This window comes from Ictalurus punctatus, chromosome 1, assembly GCF_001660625.3.
Source record: "Ictalurus punctatus breed USDA103 chromosome 1, Coco_2.0, whole genome shotgun sequence".
Classification (NCBI taxonomy): domain Eukaryota; kingdom Metazoa; phylum Chordata; class Actinopteri; order Siluriformes; family Ictaluridae; genus Ictalurus; species Ictalurus punctatus.
In genome coordinates, this window is record NC_030416.2 from 12501 (window position 1) to 22500 (window position 10000).

The following is a 10000-nucleotide window of genomic DNA, read 5'->3' on the forward strand; positions in this document are numbered from 1 at the left end:
TGTAGAGGTATGAAGAGATGTGTAGAGATGTGTGTAGAGGGCTGTGAAGAGGTATACAGAGGTGTTGTGAGATGTTTGAAAGTGTGTAAACATGTGTAGAGGAGTGTAGAAGGTTATGGTGTCAATTTAAAAGATTGGTCCACAACAAGGCTCCATTCTCCAAAACTCATGTCAACTGCTATTTGAGAAAGTTTGATGTAGAATATTGTTTTCATTAGTCAGAACATTCAGCTATTATCCAAAAATGACTGAGTCATGTGTGTGATTGTTTATTTGCTAAAAAGTAAAAAAGCTTGGTGAGCATCCTGTAAGTGTGGAGATATAACATAACTGTTGCCAGGGGTTGTACTTTTGATAACAACCATGGCACAGAGACCAGGAGACAGACAGTGGAAGAATGAGACAGACCATGAAAGAGAGACAGTGTTTGATAAATAAGACAGTGAGGGAGTATGTGAGAGACAGAGTGAGACAATAAGACAGACAATGAGACTGAGACAGTCACAAACATTGTGTGAGGCACACAGATAAGTTGTGGGTTTAGACAGTTAAAACGATGTGAAAACTTGATCATAGTAATTATGTTAGTGTTGTGAATGCACCATGTTAAATGTACATGCTTGTAGTTACCTGACGTACCTGCTCCTACCTGGCTCCAGGCTCCGCTGTGAAAGATAAGCGGTATGGAAAATGGATGGATTAAGAAGGAAAAAATGGGGGGAAATCCACAAGTGAAACCCTGAACACAGAATGACATTTTCGATGACCAAATATATATATTTTGTGGCCAGTTATAATCAGTGGGACACAACTGAACTTTTAGCTTCTATCTAATGTCACGACCAGCCGTCACCGCTACAGAGTAACAATATTATATATATTGAAAAATGACAACTTGAGTCCTTCCACAGTCTCCTTAAATAATGTTTTATTAATGATTCAACAAAACCCTGCCCTTCAAATTGACCTTGTAACACACCTTTGTCCCACCCTCACCTGTACACACGACTGCTCAAAGCCAGTGTACACAGAAAGAATATTATTTCCAGCAAAACACTGTACCATCGATCATGCTTTAATGTCGTCCTGTTTACAGTACATAGATTCGCTGCATGGCCACTGGGGGTCACTAATGATCCCAACAAAACCCCACACACATCCTCACATCACGATTACACATCAACATGCGTGTGCTACATCAAAATGTGTTATATGTCGACAACAAACAAAACGTGTTCACCATAATACCATAAGCAAAATAACCAATCAGATATGAGATAAAGAAGTTTATTCTGAGAAATAAACAAACACTCACACTGTCCAGTTCATTACTTTACACCTGTACATCACTTCCTGCCTGTTACATCGTTTCCTGTCACATCAATCAGTCTTTGTGCCTGCTCACTGTAAGCAAAACTGCAGAGAGAAACAGAAGTATGTGTGTGTGTGTGTTGATGTTGCCATGTAACAGGTGTCTCTGGGTCGACTAAGGTGGAGTTAAGTTTGACACGTTTGATCAACCAATCTTAAATGATAGTACTAACACACTGCTGTGCGTCTCCTGTGCAATATATCTAGAGAAAAGAAAAGCTACTAATAATGTCACCAGTGTGTTTCTGTGTGTGTGCGCGTGTGTGTGCGCATGTGTATGTGTGTGCGCGTGCGCATGTGTGTGTGTGTGTGTGTGTTACACCTCCCTCTCATGGCGCCATCCAGAAAGGCATTGACTGTGTGGTCTGTGTTTTGAGGTGTGGCTGAGAGGGGGCAGGGCATCTGAATGTCCCAGCAGTCCATGTTGAAGGGGAGGAGCCAGCCACACTGGCCTCACCCACTTTCTGAGATGCAAGCTCCTCCTCTTCATCAGAAGAATCACCAGAGTACGATACCAACCCCGTCCTGATGCGCTTTACCTGAGGATCTGAGAGAGCGAGAGACAGAGAGGAGAGAGAGAGAAACCAGCCCACATAGCAGCAAATAGTCAATGCAAAACACACACATACACACACACACACACACACACACACACACACACACAGTGTTGACCATCAGCAGTGGTGAAGAATGAAGAACGGTTTTCATTGGTCGGTTGGTGGGGGGACAATGTTGAAGCCATCCAATCAGGAAGTAGAAGGGAAGGTGGCCCCACCCCACCACATCACATCACCCCACGGGCCATGAAACAGAAAAACACAAAGAAAGAGAGAGAGAGAACACACAAAGACAAAAGAGAGCACAGTTAGCCTCACGTCTACACATACGCGCGTGCGAGCCATCCGTTTGAGGGGGGAGGGACTGACGGATCCACCAGCCAATCAGAGAAGGAGAAGGAGAAGGGGCTTCTGTGAGTCCACAACAAACAATGCCTGACATTACTTGTATCAGTGATATATGGCGTGTGTGTGTGTGTGTGTGTGTGTGTGTGTGTGTGTGTGTGTGGTGTATGTGTGTCTTACCCAGGGAGCTGTGTAGTCTCTCCTCACTTTTCTGCTCTCTCATTCCACTGCTCAGTGGTAGGGGTAGTGGGGGCATCATCTGCCTACTAGTGTACAAAGACAGATATCCGTATTACACCACACTCCTGTCTCACTCTCTCTCTCTCTCTCCTGTCTCCTATCCCACTCCTGTATGTCTGTCTCTCTCTCTCTCTCTCTCTCTAACCTGTCTCCTGTCCCACTCCTGTCTCTCTCACCTGTATGTGTGTCTCTCTCTCTCTCTCACCTGTCTCCTGTCTCACTCTCTCACCTGTCTCCTATCCCACTCCTGTATGTCTGTCTCTTTTTCACCTGTCTCCTGTCCCACTCCTGTCTGTCTCTCTCTCACCTGTCTCCTATCCCACTCCTCTCTCTCTCACCTGTCTCTCTCTCTCTCTCTCTCTTTCACCTGTCTCCTGTCCCACTCCTGTCTGTCTCTCTCAATTTCACCTGTCTCCTGTCCCACTCCTGTCTGTCTCTCTCTCTCACCTGTCTCCTATCCCACTCCTCTCTCTCTCACCTGTCTCTCTCTCTCTCTTTCACCTGTCTCCTGTCCCACTCCTGTCTGTCTCTCTCACTTTCACCTGTCTCCTGTCCCACTCCTGTCTGTCTGTCTCTCTTTCACCTGTCTCCTGTCCCACTCCTGTCTGTCTCTCTCACTTTCACCTGTCTCCTGTCCCACTCCTGTATGTCTGTCTCTTTTTCACCTGTCTCCTGTCCCACTCCTGTCTGTCTCTCTCTCTCTGTCACCTGTCTCCTATCCCACTCCTCTCTCTCTCACCTGTCTCTCTCTCTCTCTCTTTCACCTGTCTCCTGTCCCACTCCTGTCTGTCTCTCTCACTTTCACCTGTCTCCTGTCCCACTCCTGTCTGTCTGTCTCTCTTTCACCTGTCTCCTATTCCACTCCTGTCTGTCTGTCTCTCTTTCACCTGTCTCCTGTCCCACTCCTGTCTGTCTCTCTCTTTCACCTGTCTCCTGTCCCACTCCTGTCTCACTCACCTGTATGTGTGTCTCTCTCTCTCTCACACCTGTCTCCTGTCTCACTCTCTCACCTGTCTCCTACCACTCCTGTCTGTCTCTCTCTCTTTCATCTGTCTCCTGTCCCACTCCTGTCTGTCTCTCTCTCTTTCACCTGTCTCCTGTCCCACTCCTGTCTCTCTCACCTGTATGTGTGTGTCTCTCTCTCTCTCACCTGTCTCCTGTCTCACTCTCTCACCTGTCTCCTATCCCACTCCTGTATGTCTGTCTCTCTTTCACCTGTCTCCTGTCCCACTCCTGTCTCTCTCTCACCTGTCTCCTATCCCACTCCTGTCTCTCTCCCACCTGTTTCTCTCTCTTTCACCTATCTCCTGTCCCACTCTCTCTCACCTGTCTCCTGTCCCACCCCTGTCTGTCTCTCTTTCTTTCATCTGTCTCCTGTCCCACTCCTGTCTATCTCTCTCTTTCATCTGTCTCCTGTCCCACTCCTGTCTCTCTCTCACCTGTCTCCTATCCCACTCCTGTCTCTCTCCCACCTGTCTCTCTCTCTTTCACCTATCTCCTGTCCCACTCTCTCTCACCTGTCTCACCCCTGTCTGTCTCTCTTTCTTTCATCTGTCTCCTGTCCCACTCCTGTCTATCTCTCTCTCTTTCTTCTGTCTCCTGTCCCACTCCTGTCTTTCTCCTGTACATTTACATTTACATTTATTCACTTAGCAGACGCTTTTATCCAAAGCGACTTACAAATGGTTTCCTAACTCTCTCCTTAGAATGTGGACAGATTGTATTGAGGATGTGTTTGTGTGTGTACCTGTCTCTCTCTGGTCTCTCCCCACAGGAAGTAGAAATGTTGTGTTGGGGTCCTGCAGTCTCGGGGCTGCCCACTGAGAAGCCTGAACCTAAATTAGTCACATGAATGGGTCCATGCTATGAGCAGAAAAACACACAATACCATTAACACACATCCTCACGCAATACACACACAGGCAGGCACAGGCACACACACAGAGGTGTACACGCTCATATACACACTTGCACACCTACTGAATAATGTACAGAAGCCACACTCACCACACGTCAGTCCTCAGTGGCGTGTGTAAGTGGTGTGCGTGTTTGTGCATGCACATATGTGTGTGTATTGTGGTGTGTGTATTTGTACATGCACCTGTTTGTGTACAGTGGTGTGTGTATTCTTACTCACCAGCACGTATAAAGTGTATTAACATATAAATATAGTGTAGAAATATTGTTATGGGTTTTAGAAGAGTTTGAAAAGGAAGAATGAGGAAGTAAAGACATGAGAACATGAGCGGGAGAGACAAGCAGTGAGACAGAGAGACTAACAAGGAGACAGACAGGTTGAGAAACAGAGAAAGACAAGAAGACACAGTGAGACAGAGACACAGAGTAGTGCGGTCTGTGTGTGTGTACCTGGTATCCCAGCAGGCCATTATCACTCTCCTCAGGCACTTCCTCTGTGAAGCGCCGTTTCTGTGCAGGGGGCGGAGCCACTGATTTTGTCTGAGACACAGGCTTGGAAGGGGGTGGAGCTGCAGGTTTGACTGGGGATAGAGTCATATGTTGGGGTGGAGCCACAAGTGGGTACACTGCTGGTGGGAGGGGCTAAACAAGAAGAGAACTGATCTGGTTGAACAAAACAATTCCAGCTAATAAGTACAATTAAGACATGTTCACATTATGGGTGTGTGTGTGTGTCTGTCTTACCTGTGCGAGATTAGCCGTGAGCGGGTGTGTGATGTGGTACGGGGCAGTAGGGGGCACTGTGGGCTCGGGTGCTACAGTGGGCACTACTGTGGGCACTACTGTTGGAGGGGGAAGAGGGTAATGATTGGGCGCTGGGGCCGCAGGGGGCACAATAGGGGGGTAATACTGGGGCATTCCATTTACCCCAGGAGGGGGGAGGAAACCTAAAACATAGACACACACAATTATAACAGCATGAAGCCTGATAAACGAGGTGGTGATAATGGTGCTGAGGATGATGATGCTGGTGATGATGAAGGTTATGATGCTGAGGATGAAGATAAAGGTTATGATGATGAGTAGGATGAGAATGATGGCAATGATTATAATAATGAAGTTTATGATAAAATTTACGAGGATAATGACGATGTTGATAATGTTGAAGGCTATAATGATGGTGATGATACAGTTTATGATGATGGAGGTGATGAATTATTACCTTGCGTGGGCATCACAGCACTCATTTCACTCAGGTAGCGAGAATACTCTGCATGTACCTGAAAACACAACACAAACATTGAGAACTCAGCAGAACCTCACTCTGTGTGTGTGTGTGTGTGTGTGTATGTGTGTGTATGTGTGTGTGTGTGTGTGTGGGTGTGTGTGGTGTGTGTGGTGTGTGTGATGTGCGTGTGTGAGGTGTGTGTGGTGTGCGTGTGTGAGGTGTGTGTGGTGTGCGTGTGTGGTGTGTGTGTGTGTGTGTGTGCTTACAGTCTGCAGCAGGTTCTCACACAGGGTCTTAGCAGCAGTGACTCCCTCTGGTTTGGGGTGACTGATATAGATGTGCATGGGCTCGAAGGCCTCTCTCCCCGACGCCGGCTCAATGCAGCCTGACCTTTGACCCCGCAGGAAGAGCTTGGCACCTGTCTCATTTTGAATGTGCTGTAGGTAAGAACAGTTCGGTCCCTCCACCCTTTCCTTCACTGAGAAACCAGGAAGAGCATGGTCCAATCCCACAAACACCTTCACCTGAGAGAGGCAGTTAGACATGTCCGTCTCACCTCCACTACACAGAGGATGTGTCCTAAATCAGGGTCCCTAAGCTACCCCAGTGCATTGTGGGATTTTTGTCTATGCTAAAATTGATAACCAAACATGTTTGGTTAATGGAACCTGGTATTCAAGCCAATAGCTATATTCTCTGTGTGTGTGTGTGTTACCCCAGCGCAGTGAGGTTTGGGTCCTGATGGAGGCAGCATGGAGGGAGGGGGCTGAGACACTGCCGCTTTAACCACTCCATTAGTGATGAGCTCCTTAATCCTGTTTACAGCCTCTACACACACACACACACAGTTCAATTATATACACTTTCTTGTGCTAGGAATATTATAACAAATAATTTGCTAATGAAAAGGGTAGGATGATGTGCACTTACTGTCCACAAGCTCTCTGGTTTGGCCTTGGACGTGGAGGTAGAGTGGACGGTCGCTATTGAAACAAAGAAACCACAATCACAATCAGAGTTAACAATAATCAAAAAACCATTAACAAAGTACACAGTCCTGCTCCATCCGACCCCAGAGGCATTATGGGTCATATCTAGCGGAAAAGCTGCATGGACTGTTTGAACAGTGACCTCTCCACGGGCGAGCCGGCTCACACACACAGCCCACACTCTTCCAGGCTGCTCAGGCTCCGCCCCACTGATGGGACAATGAGGGAGGAGTCTAGCGACTCACTCGAGCATGCTTAGTGTTCTAACAAACATCACGCTGGAGGTGAAGAGGAGCCTGAACATGGGAGCACTGAGCCTGCCTTCACACTAGTGAACAAGAAATCCAGTTCCTGATCTACACACGTGTGTGCTGCAGAACCACAGTTTCTACAACACTGGGATTGAGATTTTCTCAACGCTACACAAATTAAGTGTGATACCTCTGACCAGTCGTAAGGTGCGTGTGGTCTGACATTTCTTCAGTTCCCCACAACTTCTGTTTCTACCTCAAATTGGTTCCCATTTACTGTTTGAAACTCATAAATGTAAGAAAAATGCATACCTCTGGCTAGTAAAGTAGATCGCTTGCTAATCTAATCCAATTTCAAAGTCTGGTTACAAGGCAGAGAACTCAAAAAACTGATTTTAGCACGTTATTTACTTTGCATATGACTAGTTAGGTTTAGAAGCGTTTACATCTGGGCTACTAGCATTTCTCATCCAGCAGGGCGACTCGGAGGCTGCTGGTGAACTGCTGGAGGAAACTAAATCCCGATCTGGTCCTGCACCAGGATTAATAAAGCAGAGCTGATGCTAGGATGTTCAGTGGTCGTGTCTGAAAGTGTGTACAATGTTTTGAGTTTCTTCATTGAAATTAGTGCAATTTCAAACGATTCCAAATGGTTCAGATTGAATATATTTTTGATTGTTACTGGACCTGTGTTCTTAATCAGATCAATTGGAGTATGAGGAACATAATCCAGTTCAAACAGGGCCGTGTGTAAAAATCTCAACACTGATGTGCTCTCACTGAGTTCTGTACCTGGGCAGAGCTTTAGTCTTCTCCTCTGCAGTCATGAAGCGCCCTCTGGTGGACACGGCTGCCCCACTCACCCTGCTGATCTACACATACACACACACACACACACACACACACACACACACACACACACGACAGACCTATTACGGCCATGTCTCCAAACACTGGGACTACATCTCCTACATCAGTGTAGTGTGTGTGTGTGTGTGTCCCCTTCATCAGTGTAGTGTGTGTGTGTGTGTGTCTCCTACATCAGTGTAGTGTGTGTGTCCCCTACATCAGTGTAGTGTGTGTGTCCCCTACATCAGTGTAGTGTGTGTGTGTGTCCTACATCAGTGTAGCGTGTGTGTGTCCTACATCAGTGTAGCGTGTGTGTGTGTGTCCCCTACATCAGTGTAGTGTGTGTGTGTCCCCTACATCAGTGTAGCGTGTGTGTGTCCCCTACATCAGTGTAGCATGTGTGTGTCCTACATCACTGTAGCGTGTGTGTGTCCTACATCAGTGTAGTGTGTGTCCCCTACATCAGTGTAGTGTGTGTCCCCTACATCAGTGTAGCGTGTGTGTGTCTCCTACATCAGTGTAGCGTGTGTGTGTGTGTCCCCTACATCAGTGTAGTGTGTGTGTGTCCCCTACATCAGTGTAGCGTGTGTGTGTCCCCTACATCAGTGTAGCATGTGTGTGTCCTACATCACTGTAGCGTGTGTGTGTCCTACATCAGTGTAGTGTGTGTCCCCTACATCAGTGTAGTGTGTGTCCCCTACATCAGTGTAGCGTGTGTGTGTCTCCTACATCAGTGTAGCGTGTGTGTGTGTCTCCTACATCAGTGTAGCGTGTGTGTGTGTCTCCTACATCAGTGTAGCGTGTGTGTGTGTCTCCTACATCAGTGTAGCGTGTGTGTGTGTCTCCTACATCAGTGTAGCGTGTGTGTGTGTCTCCTACATCAGTGTAGCGTGTGTGTGTGTCTCCTACATCAGTGTAGCGTGTGTGTGTCTCCTACATCAGTGTAGCGTGTGTGTGTCTCCTACATCAGTGTAGCGTGTGTGTGTGTCTCCTACATCAGTGTAGCGTGTGTGTGTGTGTCTCCTACATCAGTGTAGCGTGTGTGTGTGTGTCTCCTACATCAGTGTAGCGTGTGTGTGTGTCTCCTACATCAGTGTAGCGTGTGTGTGTGTCTCCTACATCAGTGTAGCGTGTGTGTGTCTCCTACATCAGTGTAGCGTGTGTGTGTGTCTCCTACATCAGTGTAGCGTGTGTGTGTCCCCTACATCAGTGTAGCGTGTGTCCCCCACATCAGTGTAGCGTGTGTCCCCCCTTCATCAGTGTAGCGTGTCCCCCCCCTTCATCAGTGTAGCGTGTGTGTGTCCCCTACATCAGTGTAGCGTGTGTGTGTCCCCTACATCAGTGTAGCGTGTGTGTGTCCCCTACATCAGTGTAGCGTGTGTGTGTCCCCTACATCAGTGTAGCGTGTGTGTGTCTCCTACATCAGTGTAGCGTGTGTGTCTCCTACATCAGTGTAGCGTGTGTGTGTCTCCTACATCAGTGTAGTGTGTGTGTGTGTGTGTCTCCTACATCAGTGTAGTGTGTGTGTGTCTCCTACATCAGTGTAGTGTGTGTGTGTCCCCTACATCAGTGTAGCGTGTGTGTGTCCCCTACATCAGTGTAGCGTGTGTGTCCCCTTCATCAGTGTAGTGTGTGTGTGTGTCCCCTTCATCAGTGTAGCGTGTGTGTGTCCCCTACATCAGTGTAGCGTGTGTGTGTCCCCTACATCAGTGTAGCGTGTGTGTGTCCCCTACATCAGTGTGGCGTGTGTGTGTCTCCTACATCAGTGTAGCGTGTGTGTGTCTCCTACATCAGTGTGGCGTGTGTGTGTCCCCTACATCAGTGTAGTGTGTGTGTGTCCCCTACATCAGTGTAGCGTGTGTGTGTCCCCTACATCAGTGTGGCGTGTGTGTGTCTCCTACATCAGTGTAGTGTGTGTGTCCCCTTCATCAGTGTAGTGTGTGTGTGTCCCCTTCATCAGTGTCGTGTGTGTGTGTCCCCTACATCAGTGTAGTGTGTGTGTGTGTGTCCTACATCAGTGTAGAGTGTGTGTGTATCCCCTACATCAGTGTAGAGTGTGTGTGTATCCCCTACATCAGTGTAGTGTGTGTGTGTCCCCTACATCAGTGTAGCGTGTGTGTGTCCCCTACATCAGTGTGGCGTGTGTGTGTCTCCTACATCAGTGTAGCGTGTGTGTCCCCTTCATCAGTGTAGTGTGTGTGTGTCCCCTTCATCAGTGTCGTGTGTGTGTGTCCCCTACATCAGTGTAGTGTG

At 47.7% G+C, this 10000-nt stretch overlaps 1 protein-coding gene across 7 annotated transcripts in view; it reads right to left on the reverse strand.

Annotated features, from left to right (window-relative positions):
• The window catches only part of khdc4 (KH domain containing 4, pre-mRNA splicing factor), an 18291-nt gene that overhangs the window by 1932 nt on the left and 6359 nt on the right, over positions 1–10000 (reverse strand). For 2 of the 7 annotated variants that reach the window (XM_053683542.1, XM_053683634.1), the window contains 10 exons: positions 7691–7770; positions 6589–6641; positions 6374–6486; positions 5925–6182; positions 5653–5710; positions 5175–5377; positions 4881–5072; positions 4261–4376; positions 2454–2539; positions 1272–1918 (listed from right to left, as the gene is read on the reverse strand). In XM_053683542.1, the coding sequence (XP_053539517.1) occupies positions 1701–1918; positions 2454–2539; positions 4261–4376; positions 4881–5072; positions 5175–5377; positions 5653–5710; positions 5925–6182; positions 6374–6486; positions 6589–6641; positions 7691–7770 (1377 nt within the window). In that variant the 3' untranslated portion in view covers positions 1272–1700. Of the gene's footprint in view, positions 666–1271; positions 2340–2453; positions 2540–4260; positions 4377–4880; positions 5073–5174; positions 5378–5652; positions 5711–5924; positions 6183–6373; positions 6487–6588; positions 6642–7690; positions 7771–10000 lie in introns of those variants that run through there. The other 5 variants (XR_008397195.1, XR_008397193.1, XM_053683572.1 and 2 more) reach the window with 5 other exon arrangements.